Here is a 20,306-nt window from a genome sequence, read left to right as displayed (position 1 = left end):
TGTCACCAGGATTGCCATCAGGGAGCCAGATCACACACAACCTACATGAAACCCATGCTGCTCCCCCCGAGGAGCACTCACTGCCATCTTCCCCATCCCAGAAGGGGCAGAGAGATGCATGTGCAGCCCCCAGATATTGCCCAGGAAAGTTCACATGTGTCACAGAATGTGTTCGGTCTTTCAGAAGATGCCCGTCCCTAGAGCTCCTGGGCTTTGCTATAGCTGGAGGCCAGAGGAGCTGCACAGCCCAGTGCCAGGGTTAGTAAGAGGGTCCGTGCTTGGGCTGGTCCCAGGGATGGAGTGCAGGAAGCTGTACTCCATAATGCCTGCTGCAAGGACATTTCTGTAGCTGTATCTACACCAGGGATGTGACATGAGCTGCCTGGACATCAGTGAACCCCCCTCAAATTAGCTGTGCCCAAGCGAGAGCAGCGAAACAGTAATGCAAGCTGTGCAGAGTGACTGCATGAGTCATCGGCTGTGCTAAATCAAATACAAGAGATTTGATTTTCCATTTGGGAGGATTATATAATCATCATTAATTAAGCTTCAATGAGAATAGCAGGACTGTAACCTGACATGAAGACTCAGGAGTCTCTTCAGAGATGGGAGGCGGACCATGGGCCACTCAGAAGAGGAAGGTGGAGTTACCTCTCTGCTTCTGTGAGAAATGCCTACTCGCTTTCAGAGCATAAAGGGTTTTTTTTATTTGCAGATAGGAATCCTTCCCAATATTTTTATATATTTCAGGTTCTGGTCCTGTAATCCAGATTTTAATAAGAGAGATTAATATATGCAAGCACCTAAGGGAGCTGAGTGCCATCCCTGTACCTGTTGGCCAGTCGTACCTGCTAAGGGACAGTCATCTCAGCATCACCAATAAACAACGCAGTGTCTGAGAAGGGAGGCAAGTAATAAGGACAACCCTCAAAAACATCCAAGGAAATGCTTAGCTCCCTGTATAAAATGTCAAATTAAGTGAGAATAAATTATTTTACAAAGCCGCTTAATAGCTCGCTCTGATAAGAAAAGATAAGGTGGGCTGGATATATCCCTCCTGTGAAAATTGTTTTACATTTGTAAACAGAAAAGATCTCCCATAATTATATAACCAAGTATTGGTTTTGGTATCCTATTTCTGAGGTGACATACTTGCTTAAAAACTCCTGAAAGGGACAAAGCCATAGTCCTGCCTTTCAAAGTGCTCACCCATATAGAAAAAGATTGCCAGCATCTTTAAAGTGGCAGATCCATCCTTTCATCCACAATGCCTGAAGTTTTCCTCTCAAAGGAGGCAATAACCATCATGTGAAAAGAGTTCCTAATCAAGTAATATAATTAAATATTAGAGTGGAATTTTAAATTGTGCATTTTTGTTCCCAATTACATGGAAACTCAGGAAGTATCTGGTTACTGGATGCTAATAATAGCAGATACTCTACTGTTAGCTGATATATCTCTCAGAGATAAGAATAACCATCAGGAAAATTATTATGCTGAGGAGAAAAAAAAAAATCTTTTCACTCCCAGTACAATTAATCCAATCTAAATTCCTTTTTAAAAGAAATAAACAGATTTATACAGAAGATACATTGATCTTGAGCCTGTGTAAGCATATGTAGAAACATCTGATAACGAGAATAACTCAAACTGAAATGAATGTTTTGATCAGAACCGACAGCTGCATATTATTATTTGCTATTAATGATATTGTAGGAGCTGCAGCTAGCAATATGCAGCTCTTATGCCAGGCTCTCTATGGGCAGTTAAGAAAAAAGGCACCATTCCTGTCCTAAGGAATTTACTTGGGGTTCACATCAACACAGGACAGTGAGGGGAGAAACAGGAGGAGGAAAGAGGAGAGAGTAGATCAAAGTAGACAAATGATGTATGGACACCGTCACTGTTACTCTGCTGAAGCTACTGAGTGCAGCCTGGCTTGTCACTAGCATTTTAGGTTTCTTCATTATATATATTAATTGGTGAATATCCTGTTTATCTGTGGTCTGAATTTATTTACATGAAACAATCTTGAATTTATGCTGCTCTGTTTGGCTTGTAATTTTTGAAATCACTGTTCAGTTTGTTTGACAGTCGCTGAGACTGGTTCTTTAAACATTAACATCTACCGACAAAAGAGGAAGGAGGGATTTCTTGTTTCAAATGGTGTAAATGAGAGGTTTGCTGTTATAGGAAGAATATGTTTTAAACATCCTAAGTTAAAAGAAGATGACCGAGCAACTGACTGCTGTACTATTATTAACTGAATAATGTGGCATCTGGGGTTTTTTAAACACATTTTCATTCATTTTTTGTGGCATGATTTGTATCCCTGAGGATAAAAATCTTTTTGTCTGTGGTAGTTAAGGGCTAGGTTCCTTTTATATATTCCTTATTTTTAACATCTTGTCCTTAGTGTCCTGGTGTTTTGTTCTTCTAAAATAAATCAAACAACAACAACACCCACCCTTCCCCAGTATATAGGCAAATCAGTTTCTTTCTATCTTCTTACACGATACTTGCAGTTAATTTAAGACTTCTACAAAAGAATTCTGTGGTAGCTCTAGGAGCAGCAGGTCTGGTAGGTAACAGCAAAACTTGTTAAAAGTCATGCTGAGGAGCATCAGCTAACCAATACATATAAGACAACTGTTTTGCCTTTCTGATTGTGCATTTAGCTTTGTCACACGACCTTCTAATTCCCTATTCAAAATATTTTGCATAGATCATTTAATTGTGAAACACACATGCCCTCATTTACCTGAGGCCACCTGTTTATGGCCAGCTTAACATTTTCATCAGATGCCTTCTGACAAAAGCACTCCAAGACCTGTATTTGACTCATAAATACTAGTATCATCATAGCCTCAGACTTCATCCTATATTTTCCATTTGACTGTTTTCCTGTGGTGCTCTCAGAAGGTTTGCTACTGAACGGTGCTACTTCAGGATGTTGTGTGTTTCTTTTAAAGAGACTTGAAGAATTATAAAGTAGGATTTTTCAGAAGGCGTGCTTAAAAGATTACCCCAGGTTTGTTTTGGTGTGGGTTTTTTTTTTTAATTCATGTAATGATCTCTTTTTTAACTACACTTTTAAATTCATGAGCAAAAAAAGTTGAAATTTGCTGACCGGCTGCAAGAGCAGAGCAAAATAGGCTGTGCAGATAGAGCTGTGGAAAAAACAGGTATCAACAAAATAAGACAGGCAGCAAAGTAATTCAGAAACAAACGGGGGGAGTGGGGGGGGCGGTTTCAGTTATTGTAGTTGTTATTTTCAGGTAGAGATGTACATTGCAAGGTGGTGGCTACCTGCCTACATCATCGAGGCTTTTAATGCTCTGGGACTTTGCCAAAGGCAGCTGAGTATGGAGATGGAACAGTAGCTGTTGCAAGACAGGATGACTTTCAGCCTGGCCAGCTCTGTCTCATCTCCTTGGGCTTATTCTTTCACTGCCACTTAAGTTCAACATGCCCAAATGTTGTGATGAAATCCCAAACTTACTACACAGCTGTCCTGTACCATAATTATTACCCTTTTAGTATTGCATTTACCTCTTGGAAATACAATTCTCTTTTGTAAGTGCCACATTCAGGGATGTATTCTGCTGCCTTCTGGGAATGCATCTCAGGCTCATGGCTGTTTACATCAAACAGCTGAAGTAAAAAAGCCATCTGGTCTTTTTGATGTGACTTGGTCTCCGCTCAGTCTCCACTTTCTTCTGCAACTGGTGTCATTTGCAAGCCCAGGGCTTCACTAACTACATTAACTTATCATACCTGTACTTCAGAGGCTTGAATGTACTTCTTAAATTTTCATATCTTAGAGCCCATCCTGCAATCATTTGCTACTGCACTTGGCTATTACAGAGAGAAACGGCCCCGTTGAGTACAAATGTGACAACATATTAGCTTGGAAGTATGTTTTTACAATGTCCTTAATGTGGGTTTATAGCAATCCCATTCATTTTTAAACAGGACTGACTACAGAAATTGACAGACTTGCACAAAACAATCATACCAAAGAGGAACCAGTAACTCTTTACTCAGGCTTCTCCTGCCTCCTGTAGCTCCTAATTCTTTCTTTTTTTTAACCACCTCTTGTATTAATAATCCCATAGAAGCCCACATATATGCACATAACCCCAGGAGCAGAACGGGAATACATATTCCTAAGAAGTCCCCAGAGCAAGTGTGCTTTGCTGGTAAAAAGGAGGAGAATTTTGCCCGTATTTTTATCTCATCTCACTAACCAGCCAGCCATGCCCTCCAGGCTCAGCTGCAAGAGAGGGCTGTAATCTCTGTGGATGTTCCCATCTGTGCTGCCTTCTCAGATGAGGAATCTTTCTTCCCCTTTTTGGTGCGATATAGATTGTGCACACAGTGACCTAGACCAGTTAATCACAGGTGTGAATTCTCTTCAGAGTACTTGTTTTTCTGTCTCATACCCTGTTATCCTTGTTATCAGCTATGTATTGTTATTCTAAGGCTTTTAATAGGTTGAACTGGGTTCCAAAAGCTCATGTGGTAAATTGAGACTTCTTCCATCTCTACAATTTGTACTCGGGAACTAAAGCCCAGAGCAGAAGCACCTCAAAATAAAAATTGCCAGTTATCTCCTCCCCAGATAGAGAAGCGAAAACTCTTCATTTTCACAGGAATGGACATGCTTATTCCTGCTTTGTCCTGTGCAAGACTATAGGAAACTTCATGAAGTTGCATATAGCCGCCAAATAGTAAGGAAAGATGGTTTCATATTAGCATTAATCCCTGTTAGCATTAGATTAACTGATATTGCTGCACTCTGGCTCCTAGATGGGACCTTCTCGGCCCCCAGGGAAGGAAGATGGTTGGGAAAGGCAAGAGTCCGTGGGGCCAGCCCAGTTCCCACTGCAGCTTAGCACACAGTTTTCTTTCACTGCTGTGGGAGGAGGATTACTATCTCTAAACAGCTCGAATTTGGATGGAGAATTTGCATGATGTCATTCTAACATGGGACTGTGGGCTAGCTTAAGGCAACACATTCTTTTGGCAATGCATCTCTGTTGCAGGAGGTGCCAGTGGGCTCTCAAAGCTATACAAGAGCCATGCAATCATGAAAGATGCAGATAAAAAACCATTCACAAAATCCGTAGCCACATGGCATCCAGCTTTTCCTTCTACCCAGTGTTTCAGGACACAGCAGGCCATCTGTAGGCTCACCAGAGATGCCCAGTTCTGGAAGCCAGTGCCATACATGGTGTCCTCTTTGCTCTTCTTTAAAACAAGGAGAACTTGAGCACACTGGGGACGGTTCTCCTTAGACGCAGAAGAGGAAGGTGCATTTCAGCAGCTGAGAATCACAAGCAGCCCCCTGCTACCTCGATGAAGCCTGGCTGGCCGTGGGCCCAGGTGTTTAGCCACAATGACTTGATAAACTCTCTGCAGCTCCCTCCCTTGCCAATGCTTTTTTTCACTGCCTCATGGAAGTTAGGGCACTAGGCATGCTACAGCATATATTTTTTCTTGTGAGTGGTGAAAAAGAGGAATTGGATGCTTGGGGTTTCTTTCCAGGAAGCTGGTTTATGCTCTGTAATAAGGTTTGGCCTTATTTTTATCAGGATTAACCTATAAGATTCATACTTGAAGTTAAGCTCTGATGTCTTTCTGCCTAACATGACTGACTTGGGTTTAAATATATGCATATCAGCTTTAAAAGCTTTTAGAGCACTTCTCTGAATAAAATTAGTATTAGTACACTTCAAATGTGCAAAATATTCAGAGAGAATAAATCTCATATGAGGCATGACTCTGGGTCCTGTTTTTTTCCCTACCTAGTGCCTAACTCCACTTGCAATGGCTTTGACGAGGCTGTCCCAAGGGCTTACAGAACATCTCCAGGAAAGCAGATCTGCTTTGTTGCGACTGTTCGTTTGGCAACGCCTCAGTTTTTAAAGGTAAGTGTGTACCCTGGGTCCCATTCATTTCAGAACTTCTCAAAACACTTTCAGACGGGGTGACAATGCAAAGTTCTTCGTTTTGCTAATTGAATGGATTACAGATATCACATTTCATGCATAAAAATCTAGTGAAGAGGATTATCAGTGTGAGCCGGGATCTGCAGAGGCAGTGTCACTTCTGCCCCCCTTGCATGGGAAATGGAAACCTTCTTTGCGTTAGGGATTGCAGAGTCACTTTGAAATTGGGCTCTCTGTTGCTGCTTTCTGTTCCTGCAATGGGACAGTGTACAGACGGCCACCAGCACTTTCACCTGTGTCCCTCAGTGTCTTTGGGTGATCGCTGCTAGTTTCCCTCCCCCCCAAAGCCTGGTGGTAAGATAGCCACTTGTGGGAATGAAGATAGACCACCCAACCTTGTGCCTGGCACTGCGCTTCCCTGATTAACAAATACGAGCTGCCGCATCAGGTGTCCCATCCTCAGAGGTTAAGAGAATTGAGACCTAGGCGGTATGAAATCACTGCTCCCTTGTCCTGGCTCCAGTATTTCTCTGGGACTTGCAGGGCACTCTCAAGTGATTCATGGCCCCAGCAGGCAAGTACAGTCCCTTCTGGGTAAGTGAGGACACTTCCCATAAATCTTAACCACAGGAATCATGTTGGCAGTAGGGGCTGGAGTTAAGGTTCTCTGGGAACTCTGAAAGCAAATTCCCTTGCCTTTTGGGTAGCTAATATCTCAACATAAACAGGGAAACGAAATGGGCTGCACATGGCAATGAGCTGCCCAGTGTTAGCGAGGAAGCAGCTGCTGAACAACCTGGAGAAAGTGTTAAATGCCACAAAATCCTAGACAGCAATCTCTTCAGTTCACCTGAGTGACTCACTTAACCCCCGCTCTTGACTTCCTCCTCTAAAATGAGGCAAAAATATTGCTCTGACTGGCTAAGTCAGGCAGAACCAGCATTTTGGTTGCACACAGCAATGTTTGCATGTTGCACCTTGGATTTTAGAGTACGTTCTTGGCATCAACATGGATTTTGGTGTAAACTAGAGAGGGAGAGAGGGAGGAATCTGAGGCTCTAGAGAGGGAGGAATCTGAGGCTCTTTGCCTCTGTACAGCCAGCAAATTTAATCAGTTTTGTGAGTGTTGATATGTATCAAAGAAATGCTTGATGGCAGCACACCTCAGCTTGTCCTCTGGTCCCAAGAGGGTTTAAAACATTGGTGGTCTGAAAGACTTCTCTCCCCAAGAGGGCCAGCAGAGAGAGAAGTGGCAGTGGAGATGATGGGAGGGTGTCGCTGAGCACTTGCATGACGCAGGGGCACATGGCACCAAGGAGCAGAGGGACAGCAGCATTGGGGGCCAGTGGGCAGGCTGTCCTTATCGGTGGTGATGGAGACCCTCCTGCAGCAGAGACATGGGGGACGCAGTAACCCTGGATGCCACCAAATCCTGAGCACTGATGCTGGGAAGTCCCAGGCCAGAGGTCTCCAGGCTGACTCTAGGCAGCTCATGGAGCTGGAGTTTCCCCTGCAAACTGTCTGTGAAAGAGAAGCCAGCAGAGGGGAGCTGCAAGCAGGCTGGGAGCCAGATATGGGGCATGTGGCCAGCCTCAGACCATGCACAGCCATGCACCATGGTGCCATCCTTCCTGCCCTTCCCACCTCCACCCAACCACTAATCACTGCCAACTGCCTCCTGATCCTTATCCTTTGGGGCAAGGATGCCCTGCCTCACAGACAGCCCTGTGTCCTGCCTCCTGTAATTCACTCGTCATTCTCATGAGCACCGAGGGCTACGGTGAGTCTGAAGGGCCAGCTTCTTCACTGCGGGAGCGCAGCGCAAGGCAAAACCACTGCCCTTCACCCACCTGGCGGGCCCTGTGCAGGCTGCCTGCTTGAAAAGCCATTTACTCCTCCACAGCTGTTGAGCGGAAAGGACAGCATCCCCCTTTCTCAAAGAGGGCTCAGAGGGCAAACATCCAAAGGGGCCAGGCAAGGGCACTGGCTATATTTAGTAATTTAAAGAGAGTGAGGAAAGACATGGCAAACCCAGGTGGGACCGAGCACAGGCTGGATGCTGGGAAGGGGCACTGCTTCTCGGGGCCACGGGCAGCACAGCCATTGCACCCAGGCACAAAGCCATAAATGCTGTGGCACCCCAAGGAACAGCCTCATCTCTTAAGCCCATGTGCGTCACGAGTTCTTCTCCCCAACTCCTGCAAAAATGTTGGCATTGATAAACACAATAGATCGCTCTCTGGAATTGCCAGGAAACGTGTGAATCCTCTGTTTTCTCCTCTTACGCACCGTGTATTTATAGCTCAAGAAAGCTAGATGAAGCAGAGGAATGAAGCTGCAACTCTCAGTAAGTCAGTTTTCTTCACCATACAGGAGATGTGCATTGTGGAAGAACCTCTAGAGGAATTCACATCAAGACACAGTCTGGAGTGGAAATTTTTATTCCTGGATCACAGGTTGGTGACAAGAAAAGCACTCCTGGTTATGTGTGGTGCTCATCTACTGCTATTTTTGTGAGCGCAATTATTTCAAATAGCATTCCATTTCATATCTAAGTCACATGAACAGGAGGGTTGCCACTGAAATTCCTACAAAAGCTGATGTTGACTATTTTACATTTATTTTTGCATTTATTTTTATCAGTCTTTGAAGCTTCTCAGGAAAAATTTGAGATTAGTTTGTTCTTGTTTCCTTTAAAATATCAGTGGACCAAAGTCTGTCACATGGCAAAAAGATCTAATTATTATACAGCTGCAGAAATCATTCTTTCCAGATCCAGCCGTTGACTATGTGTAATTCCCACTGAGTTACAGAGGGAAAGTCTATGCTGGCCTGAGACAACTGTGCCAGCAAAGGTACAAAGCAACTGCCTCAGCATGCCACAGAGTAGTTCTGCAGGCACCCAGAGGGAAGCGGCACAGATGATCTCCCCTCCTACCCACCCAGCCCTGGCAGACGGTGGCTTCCTATCGCCTCACCATGCGCATTCCCCTGTGCAGGGACTGCAGGAGCCATAGTAGAGCCCCTGACCAAGGAACGGCCAGGGAATGGCTCCCTCACACAGCAGGTTCCTCTGTGAAGGTCCCTGAGAAGCTGAGTTGCTTTCCATAACCACATTTTCCCTGGAAAGATGGGGTCATCATAGGCTTGTCCTGGAGGGACAGTGCCCACCAGCACTGCCATGCCCAGCCAGGCATCCCAGGCATAAGGTGGGGAAAGTCAGGATCTGGTCCCGTGGGGTGGATAACTGTGTACCAATGAGCGAGAGCAGATCTGGATTTTTTGCATATCCACGTCAACATGCAGAACTGCTTGTTTTGTGGTTTATGAATTCACTTACATTGTGCCTAACCGCAGAGCACCGCCGATTATAGGATACTTGCCTTTTGAAGTGCTGGGTACTTCTGGCTACGACTATTACCATATAGATGACCTAGAGCTGCTAGCAAGGTGCCATGAACACTGTGAGTATCACATGGCCCAGGTTCCTGTGGAGTCACTGGGACATCTCTTTTCAGTGCAATGTAGTTTCAGTTAAAATTGGTTTAAACTTGGGAGGGGAGGTTTGACCCTTACCTCACGCCTGTATGTTTTAGCGGAGCTGTAGCAGACTGGGGGCACTGCAGCTGATCGGCATCTGAGCCAGACTTATTAAGCTCTGAAAAATACAATTTTACCTTCTGTATCCCCAAAAGCAGTCAACAAGACTCACTGGATGGATAAAATATGCCAGATTAGACCCCTGCTTTATTAGTAAAGAATATGCAGGAATAGTTCAAGCAACCTCAGAGGAGATCTTATTTTATAAAATTCTTGAGGCTTGTTTACCCTAATGTTGTTCACCATGTATTTGGGATTACCTGTGATTATTTAAATGTAGTCTATTAAAATTTAATTGAAAAATTCTTCCACTAAGTAAAGAAAATGGGGCAATGCTTTTCAAATATTTCCTTGCAGAACTGGCTGAACATCTCAGCTTACCACCTCTGGGTGTCCTGAAAATATCCTGTCAACATTAGTTTTGATATTTTAATAAAATATAGAAAGGTGAAATATGTGCATGTTTGGGAACACCTTGAAATCACCGGGGATGAAAAGCAGAGATTAATTTTGTCGGTGAATCTTTAAAACCTTCAATACACCCCAGTTTATTGCAGGTTGAATGCTTGCCAGTCTGGGAATTTTCTTTCCGTTTCAAATTATTTTTGTCATTGCACAATGTTATCTCCTATACTCACTTCATTCTGAATCCATCTGCACACAATACTCATCTTTTCAAGCATTTTTATCCTTGTACTTTTCTGCTATAGAATGTAAGATGGTAACTTAGAAATTAATCCCAGATGCCTAATTAAGCAGTATGTGATCAGCACATAAACCAGAGTAAGATCTATGTTTAAATTGTAGCAGACACTAATGCATTAGTGTCCATACTTAAGGTTTATTGTACTGTATAGGAATGTACCACTCGAAGTGTCAGAAGAAGGTACCTGCTGATCTTTGTGATTTTTGCTGTACCATAAGACTGACAGAACCACTCACTCAAAAGGTGCCTAGACTCCTGTCTCCCTTGAGAACTGATGGGGCCACAGATATTTTTGTCACTCTTTTCACATTTCATGTCATTTTCACGTTGGAAATTGCTCTACAAGCTGTGTGTATTTTCTGCTGACAGTGATGCAGTTTGGCAAGGGGAAGTCGTGCTGCTATCGGTTTCTGACCAAAGGACAGCAGTGGATCTGGCTCCAGACCCATTACTATATCACCTACCACCAGTGGAACTCCAAGCCAGAGTTCATTGTGTGCACACACATGGTGGTAAGGTATGGAAAATCTTATCAATGGACGGGGACATAAAGGACAGTAAGATAAGGGCATCCTCATGACTGCCAGCAATTATCTCTTAAAAACATAATGTCTTTTACATAACAAAAAATTAAGCCTGAACTCTCTGAAGAAAATGTGTTCATTGTTGAAAAATTATCAGAATAAACCTTACTTTATGCTAAGTTTGATTTCTCAATCATGAGTTTAGGGGCAGATAAACTTAACGTTTTTCCATTTCGTGCAAACAGAGAGAGTAGACAGGTCCCTTAACTATTCCCTTCCTCTAATCCTTATGTTGTCTTTAAAGAGATGTGTGGAAGCTTTCCAATGAAGTCATAAAGTAGTTGTAGGATGTGAACTTGACCTTTATATATACTTCTTTAATATAGTTCTTGACTTCAAGAAGATAGGAACAGAGGAAAACCTGAAAATTAAAACAGTCTCTCAAAGGTTATTCAGAAGCATTTGACTTCAGTGATTTTTCAGCTGTTACAATAATATGTTCCTTTGCTTGCTTAAGGCATACTTTATGAAATATAAACATACCACGTTGATATTGTTGACATAACATAGAATTTTATTTTCCATTCAGTTATGCAGATGTTCGGGTGGAAAGGAGGCAGGAGATGGGCTTGGAAGAAGTGTCCTCAGAGGTTGTGTCCTCAGCACTAAAGGTACAATGAGGAAAGCTTTTTTTCATTATTATATGTAGTAATCACAACCTTCTTCCTTTATTACCCTCACCAAAGACTCCGGCATTGTCCTTCTGGGTGGATCCCCTTGACTTCAGAATTCATTGCTCCACTTGAATAATTTTAACGTAAATCAGGTAAGATCATGAAAAGATAAACCTGGGGATCATTAAAAGCCACAAATCAAGTGGAACATGGGCAGGAGCAATGTGAGATATCTCCACCTTTCCTTGGCAAGGTACTACAGTTTAAAGATTCATTTGGACATGTTCTGGCAACCAGCCTCCTTGGCTGCATCTCAGTGATCTGCTGAGGGAAGAAAGAAAAGCTCCTCCTCAGAGCACGGCTGAGTGTCTCACAGAGGTTGCAGCTGCTGTCACATCCAACTGAACACAGAAGAAAGATTCAGAAAAACATCTGAAGGCACAAAATTACTATGGCAGCAGCTTGCTATTTATTTCCAATTCAGTGATAGCTCCCTGTACAATGCAGTAGTTAGATGCTGTTTGGAAGGGACATTGACACCTGTGCCTAGGTCTTCTGCTGGCCTACCTGGGATTAGTTCTGCTCAAGCCATTTTAGGCCAGCCAAAGAACCGGGTGTGCAGCCATTACTAGTTGCATTTCAATATGTTTTTACCCCGACAGATGCAATAGCTCTTCCCTTTTTTGGGGGGTTGTTTTAGGACAATGGTGCCAGCTTGGATCCTGAACAGCACTTTAATGCACTTGATATTGGTGCCTCAATCCTCAGCGCTAGTCGGACACCCTCGGTATCATCCAGGAGCTCACCAAAATCTTCCCACACACCCAAGTCGGACCCAGCATGTGAGTGGCATTTCTGGGTTACTGCATTATTTTTAATTTAGCCAAGTTAACAGAATGTGTGCCTATATACCGCAGTTGCTGATTTAACAGTTATTTATGAGGTATAGATGATACGTGTTTGTCATTGACAATGAAGTGCATAATCTGAAATGGTAACATACAAGACACAAGGTTCTAGTGCAGCCACATATACACTGGAAAATGAGTAGCAGGACTAGCCGTGCGACCTGCTGTCTCAATCTGTTGTGAAAATGAGGATGTCTGTCTTCAGATTTGCGGGCATCAGCCTGAGCAATATGAGGCCCCTCTACACTTAGATGAGTAATAATGGTCTCATCAAGACTCAGAATGCTCCAGCCTTGAGTTGGGCACACCTTATACACTCTTTCTCTGCCTTGGTCTGGAAGAAAAGCCAATGAGTGAATCTAAATTTGCAGTTATTTGGCCCATATGAAGGGAGTTCCAGCTGGTTTAGAACAGCTCTTCGGTTCTGTTGCTCTGTTCATTGGAGCACAGATCCATAATCTGTCTCATTTACTTTTATCTTTACCCAGATCCTCCTTATCAGTTTAATTTTACTGCCATTGTAGTCAACAAGAACAGCCTTGGCTCCTGCTGGAATTTAGCCAGGCCATAATAATTTCTAGCTAGGTGTCATTGTAATACTTCAAATGGGGATGATCTGTAGTGTGTGAGAACTCACCAGTACTTTTCTTGCAGCTACACCAACAAAGCTGATTGCAGAGTCTAACACTCCATTGCCAAGAACACCGAGCACACAGCAGGATTTATCCATGCACAGGCTCAGTCAACCTACTGCTCTTCAGGTAACTTCACACCGAGTCATCAAAATAAGCAGACGGTGTAAAGCATGTGCCACATATGCAGCTTAGCAATTCAAAACGACTTACACAAAAGCCATGGCATTAGAAGAAACCTAAAATTTAAAGGAGCCAAACTGATAAATAAAGTTGTTTTGGTTTGTTTTTAACCTAGGTTTCTTTGCTTTCTCAGCCTCCATGTGAGCTTCTCCCACAGCAGCTGCTGCCTCAAGCAACTCTGCAAAATCAGCCTGCACCTCTGGCACAGGTTGGTTGGGGATCTGGAAGTGGAATAGGTCACTTGCTTATCTCCTGGTATTTTCTGGGTTTGGAGCTTTTACGCTAAATCTCCAAATTTGGCTAAAATCTCCAAATCTACCAGCTCTCAAATGCTTAAAATACTGTGGAAAAGTAATCTGAGCTGTAAATGTGTGTGTTTAAACATATATCTGCATACAGGTATTCAGAGCAGAAGCCCAGGTACACATAGGTTCAGGTGCACACACACATCTATTTCACAGGAGAACAACAAACAGATGTAGAAAGAGTTTTCAATTTTGCTTCTACAGAATCACGTTCCATCAAAATCAAAGTCACAATGAGAATTAAAACCAAAACCTAACAAAGACACCCAGTCCTCCTAAAAGCACCTTTGTTTCACTATGCTGATGTGGAACTAACCAGCAGCAAAGGACACACCAGTTCAACAAAACCCATTTTGTGAGTGTGCCATTAATGGTCAGGATACTGCTGGAGACAAATTCCTTCAGTGAAATCTATCAGCCCGTACCCCAAAGGTGGGTGATGGCCAAAAAGCCACCTCAGTGTTCCATTTGCAGTAGATCTTGAAGGAGGAAATTTGAGTATCGTGTTCCCATCACATTGTTTCTATCCTCTGGTCATGCTGTGATGATACACCTCATTATCCTCTGAATTTAGAAATGACAGAGTATTCCTAGACCTAGGCTGCTTGTACCATTAGTACCCTGTACTCCTTCACAAGATCCCAGGGTTTCTTCCTGTAGCATATAAAACATCCAAAGGCCTAAGGATCTCTGCTTTAAAGTAACAAATTCTCATTTATCTTCTATGTTTAATATTCTTTTCACGACTCCACACCAGCATGCAGCAAAGAAAAAGCATATCAATTATCTGCTCTGAGCATTCATTTTCTTTTACAGATATTTCTTTCTGTTATTCATTAATGCACTTCCAAACATCAATTAGTTTATTTATTATAAACCCGCACGTGTTTTGTTTGACATTTTTCTACCTCCCTTTCTTCTCTATCAAAGCTCTTTGTGAAGAGATATTTTCCAGTCGTTTATTGAGAGCCTTGCTGCCTTGCCCTTTCCCAGTAAAACGCTCTTACTGGCACACCAACTCCATTTCTTTTCCACCACATCAGAGCACCGTCCAGTCACACAGACACTGGTTAAGCCTCTTCGGGCCAGTTAAACCTCTGTGAAAGGAGAAGGGCTGACTGGAGTCTGAACGCATAGCCAGCCCTCTGGCAGCCCTCTTCTCAAACGGCAGCAGAACCACAGCAATGCTCCTGGCGAAGCTCCAGATGGAGCTCGATGTGGAGCAGGGAAATAACGCCAGGACGCTGCAGCCCAGGTTGCTGATGCTCACACTCCACAGTGATACTCCTGGGAAAAGTACCAAATCTCCACACACTTGGGTGATTTTCATAAACTGTTATGAAATTTATGAACCTATTCTGTACTTCCTACCTTAAAATAATAAACATGTCAGCCTACAGCAAGATAATCCATTACTTAAAAGACAAGGTGCCTGCAGCACTAAGCGAGACAGGGACGAAATCCAGGTACGCATGCTTCCCCCCACGAACACTTCCTTGGTTTCCTGGTTGAACGTTTCACGGCAGTTTAGTGGCAGAACACAAGCTCGTGCTTTTAGAAATAGCATGACCAGGCGCCCCACTGCCAGCCCAGAGCAGGAGCTGCACAGGCTGCTCCCCGCTGCCTTTCTGCCGCTCGCCCTCAGCTGATGGTGACCGATGGCAGGGGCTGAAAGGCAGAGTGCCGAGCCTGGCCACGCTGATGGGCGTCCTCGCAGCTAACGTTCATCTACGGGGCAGCAGCAGAGAGGAAGGACATTTTAAGCAGCCACAACCACGTCTGCAGCAAGCAGCTAGCTGCCGCCTCAGGCACCATCTGCTTGAACTTTGATTAGTTTTATTTCAAGCAAAGGCTGTGATGGTTCTGTCTCCGCCAAAATGCAATTTTAGCTTCTGCCGTGTTTGTCTGAATGAACAGACAGCACAGTACTAGATGTCGCCTGAATGTAAATGGTTTACTTTAAACCAAGTGCTCCCTATTAGAATATTTGTTTGTTTGCCTTCCTCATTGTAATAAATTAAAATCCCCTACAACACAGCGGTTGTTGATGACTGAATAATAATTAGCACTAATAATCCATTTGGGATTGCGCAGGTGTTATTCAGAAGACAGAAAGAATGAACAAGTTGTTTGGTGAGCTGCAAAACTAATGAAACCCATTTTCCCAGGGGCTGCGCCTTGCAAGGCCGGTGCATGGAACCAGCCTTTCCCGCAAGAGGAAAGGCTTTGCTCAGCTAAAGCTTTCCTGAAATTATAGCACCCTGCTAATTTTGAGACACTCACAACTTTGTTGCATGTCTCTAGCATTGGCCAGAAGGATTCAAAGTTGGAAGGCAGGTGGAAAAGAAAGGTTTAAAAGAAACTACAGAGCTAAAAAATAAATAGGGTCTCTCTTCTTTACTTCTTTTTTCTATTGTCATGGAACTTGCAGGAACAGGATGTTTTTGGTGTGTCCATCTTTTTGTTCATCACATTTGAAGTGAAGGACCATCCTGACAGATACAGGGGCCGTAAGTCTCCTCCCCTGGCTGCAGCCCCCTCATCACCTAGAGAGAGAGGGAGTGAACCTGGTACCCTGGGATGGCACCCAGTGAAAAGAAACGCCCCTCTGCAGACACAGTTCAGCTGGCCTCTTTCAGATGTCCATGCTGGTGGAGTCATGACCCACTCCAGTGAAGTGGCCAGTCATGAAGTGCCAGTCCCACTCCCTGGGCTGTACAGCCTGTCTGGACCATCAGCGCCTGTGCACCAAGCCTGTCCCTACCGGAACATCTGCCGACATGATCCCAAAAGCATCACTTTATTATTTAATCGTTTTAAGAAACCAGACTAAAATTACTGCTGGGTTGTTTCTTTTTTTGTCTGCATTAACAAACCTGGATTAAACTGCTCAATTATAGATAGATATCTCACTGGTGAAGTCTTCCATGCTTGACTGTATCTGGAAAGCCGGCACTTTTCTATGTATAGCTTCTCTAGGGATCCTACAGATGTTTGTAAATACCTAAGTGAGATGAAAAGCAACTTCATCTGATGCCAGTGACAGAGTTAAAGCAGTGCTTTCTGTGTAACATTTTGAGTTAAGCTCTTTTAATTTATTATACAATTACAGATTTCTCCCCTAATTAGTAAAGCAGTTAATGATCTTGAGATAAATACTCACTGGTGAAGGTCAATTGCTGTTAGCGTCTCATTGTACAAAAACAATAGAAGCTCTGTAATCACAGGGGTCATGGCTAGAGTTATCAACAAATTTGGAGGTTAGAGTGGGAAAGGGAAAAAAGGAAAAGAGAAAGTTCCTTGTCTTCTTCCATAATGGCTTTCACTCTAGTATACCAGCTAATTGTTGTTCTTAACTGTATTAATACAAAAGGCACATGAAAAAGAGAACAAAAAGACAGTACTGGATGAATATGCTAAATATAAGAAGGTGCTGAAAAAAATTAAGGAATAATAATTTAAAATGTGCCCTTGCATGCAACTCTGCAAAGCAAATTCAAATTCAAAACTAAGACCTGGAAATGGATTTTGTTTCTTATTGAAGTATAAAATGCTTATAAAATTATCTGTTATAAAATTCCTTACATTTATTAATTGAAGAAATTTGGATTCCTTTTCCGAATTGTCTTCAAGGTGTTCACACATTAATGAAAAGTTTGCCATCCACAAGCCTGGCAGCTAAAATTAAACTTTCGGCTACAATTGGTTTTAATTCTTTTCTGATAAGGACCCTTGTTGAAGTCTTAAGAGTAATCCTCACTAACAGAGTTCATATACAGAGAATTAAGTTGCAAGACTTGTCTTCTTAAAAAGTTCTTTTGTACAGACCCAAGTTAAGGCAGGAATTAGCTGCATCTCACCTAAGCAAGCCGTTGCTGCATAGCGTCATCCCACTCCTAAAATCAGGGTACCTGGGACTCTTCAGAAACGTGGAGTCAGACTACAAGAAGCAACACCAGACACCGCTTTGAGTCACATGTCCTGGTACCCAAACATCAGAGGTTTCCACTTGTCCATTCCTTGGGTTAACACTTTAGCCATGGACTAGAAAGAGAGAGACCCTGCTCTGACTTCTCCCCTGTAACACCAACCAGATGTAACACAAACTGCCCTTCAAGAGCTTTGACATAATTTTTCTGCTCTGGGGGAGGACGCGGGTTGCAGATGACAGGGCTGCTGTCTGAAGGCACATGTGCCACGAGTCACAGCACCAGAGGCCAAGTGCTGACGTTAACTCTGCTTGTGCAGACGGAGCAAGCTGTGCATACTCACAGATACCTGCCACCCAGGTGAGCTCTGAGGTCCTCTGCCAGCAGCAGCCACACATGCCACCCTTAGCAGCCCTAAGCAGGGTTGGCCAAGAAACTCCCCTCCACCTTGCCACCACTCTTTGTGCAGTGACATCCCAGATTATGCAGGAAAGCCTCCCTCCACCTGAAAAATAATAATTAAAAAAAAACCACTGAAGTTCTCATACTTTCTCACCTAAAGGCCATTTACTTGGAGATTTCAGCTTTGCTAGAGGGAATGTGAAGGTACTTTAACTGGTTGAAACCAAAGTGGTTAGCTGATCCAAATCTGACCTGTCACATTTAGATTTCTCTAAGTAACCAGAAATTTCACTTAACTGTAGAGTGTTGCCAGCACCAGAGAGCTCCTTAATTCCCTTCCTGTTACCATTCTTGCTTTCCCATTAAAAAGCAGAAGTGGTGTAAGCCAGTGCACCTCCATGGAGCAGGAAGGCGCCAGCAGCGTGCATCGGTTCACCCACCAGCACAGAGCCACTGGAACAGACAGGAGAATGGGGCACCGTTTTCAAGTCACAGCAGAATTGTTATTTTTCATTTGCCTGGACACTCACAGCATCACATTTTCAGAGAGGTCTTGGATGCCTTGATTACAGAAAAGCTTACAGATGTTTTGAAGTGTTCTTTTTTTCCAAAGACTGTTTTTTACTTTTGGAATATAAGCTCATGCAAAGCAAGTATTCCAAAGCCTATTAAAGGAATAATTAACTTTGGTGGACTTTGAATCATACCCAAATAAAAAATGCCAAATAAAACTAGGAATTTATTGCTGTGTTAGTCTGCTCCACACTTCTTGAATGATTCCACTTTGTGCCAGGTTACTGCTACTGGAGGTTGCATTTTCTTCTTGACCCTGATTACTGATCTCCATTTTATATTACTATTTAGAATAGCCTTTCTCCCACTGAGCTGAGCTACTCATTTTACATCACGCATAAAAATAACTCAATGAGTATTCCTTGTAGTTTGACTACTACTCATCTGTAGAAACCTAGAAAATGTTTACTGTGGTCAGCTGCTGTGTGATGCTATAGTAAGTCATCCCCAGAATAAGCCACTGCAGCACTGCCATTTCTATGCAGAAAATAGGAAAGCATTAGTAAAACACATCTAGAATATACAGTTACGCCACACTAAGGGCTCCAAACTACAGACTAATAAAAACCATGCACTCATTTGCCATCCAATTAAGATGCTCTTGATATTTTAAAGTAGCATACTCTCAAAAACAGTCCTTCTGATAATTCCCTAACAGAACAGGGTCAGTTGTAAGCAGATCGCTATAACTGAGGCAATTTAATATATGTGTGTAAAATTGAAAATAGACAAGATTTATCTCTGCTGAGATGTTAGTATATTGCAAACGGCTTTTATTCCTTTGGCTGTGCTTTGCAGTCAAGAAACCAATAACTTCTTACAGAACTGTTCTACTGAGGCCTGTTTGTATTATAATGACTCATTTTTACCTCTTTTTTTTTTTTTTTCCAGTTCTCAGCACAGTTCAGCATGTTCCAGACCATCAAGGACCAGCTAGAGCAGCGGACCCGGATCCTGCAGGCCAACATCCGCTGGCAGCAGGAGGAGCTACAGAAGATACAGGAGCAGCTCTGCCTGGTCCAGGACTCCAGCGTACAGGTGTGTAACTGCTGGGAGGGGCAGAGCAAAGCATCTTCTCTCACGTGGCCATCAATAGTGTTGGCAACTTAAAATTAGCTCCAGAGTCTAGGAAATCTGGACATGTGGAAACCAGCTCATCTGAATAAGGATGTTACCCTCTGAAAGCCTCTGGAGTAACCTATGTCAAGAAAGACTGAAGAGCTCTCTGGAAGAAGAGAAGGAAGAAATACCTCAAAGTAGGCATTTCTTCTATATATTTATCCATATCTATTATATTTCTTATACATGTTATCTTCTCCTCTTGTTGGGAGAAGCAGAAGAATTTGGGTCATTTACAGTAGCATTTTAATACTTTTATCTACTTAGTCTTCAGACTGAGCAGTTGTAGTAGAAAAATGTTCAAGTTTGCACTTGCCAATGATTATTCTCTACAGTTCATTAACTTCCATCCAGTCACCGCTTGCTTCGCGTTGGCATCCCTCGTGCTCAGTATCCTGTCCGTCCAGCTCCCCTTCAGCCAGCAGCCCTCCTTCAGGCAGTGCTCATCTCTTTCATTCGCTCCCTGTTTTCCTGACCCTACCCCAGCCCAGATACAGAGCACAAGAGATTAATTTCCCTGCCATGTTAAAAAAACCCCAACCTTTGCTGATGTGCATTTGTTCACACCTAAGAGGTGTCTGAATTTGTTCATCACTGGACCAGCTTAAGCCTTTAGGGTGAAGCTGACTGCGCCTGCTGTTCATCTGCCTTTGGTACCTCCTACACAGACCTAGAATTTACTAAGTACAGTATCTGCTTTTAATTCACCAAGTACAGTATTTGCTTTGTGCTACCCCTTATGTCTACCAAACCTCTGAAAAAATAGCAAGTGCAGTTCAGCGCGTCGCAGGTTTCAC

At 43.2% G+C, this 20,306-nt stretch overlaps 1 protein-coding gene across 2 annotated transcripts in view; it reads left to right on the top strand.

Annotated features, from left to right (window-relative positions):
• NPAS2 (neuronal PAS domain protein 2) overlaps window positions 1-20,306 on the top strand; it is a 106,408-nt gene that overhangs the window by 74,320 nt on the left and 11,782 nt on the right. For both annotated transcript variants that reach the window (XM_056329242.1, XM_056329243.1), the window contains exons 8-16: window positions 5,815-5,933; window positions 8,328-8,410; window positions 9,312-9,418; window positions 10,630-10,777; window positions 11,374-11,455; window positions 12,159-12,300; window positions 13,021-13,127; window positions 13,315-13,389; window positions 19,282-19,428. In XM_056329242.1, the coding sequence (XP_056185217.1) occupies window positions 5,815-5,933; window positions 8,328-8,410; window positions 9,312-9,418; window positions 10,630-10,777; window positions 11,374-11,455; window positions 12,159-12,300; window positions 13,021-13,127; window positions 13,315-13,389; window positions 19,282-19,428 (1,010 nt within the window). The remainder of the gene's footprint in view (window positions 1-5,814; window positions 5,934-8,327; window positions 8,411-9,311; window positions 9,419-10,629; window positions 10,778-11,373; window positions 11,456-12,158; window positions 12,301-13,020; window positions 13,128-13,314; window positions 13,390-19,281; window positions 19,429-20,306) is intronic.

Source organism: Falco biarmicus, chromosome 2 (assembly GCF_023638135.1).
Source record: "Falco biarmicus isolate bFalBia1 chromosome 2, bFalBia1.pri, whole genome shotgun sequence".
Lineage (NCBI taxonomy): Eukaryota > Metazoa > Chordata > Aves > Falconiformes > Falconidae > Falco > Falco biarmicus.
The sequence above is the reverse complement of the archived record's forward strand: the minus strand, read 5'-3'. Positions and strand labels throughout refer to the sequence as shown.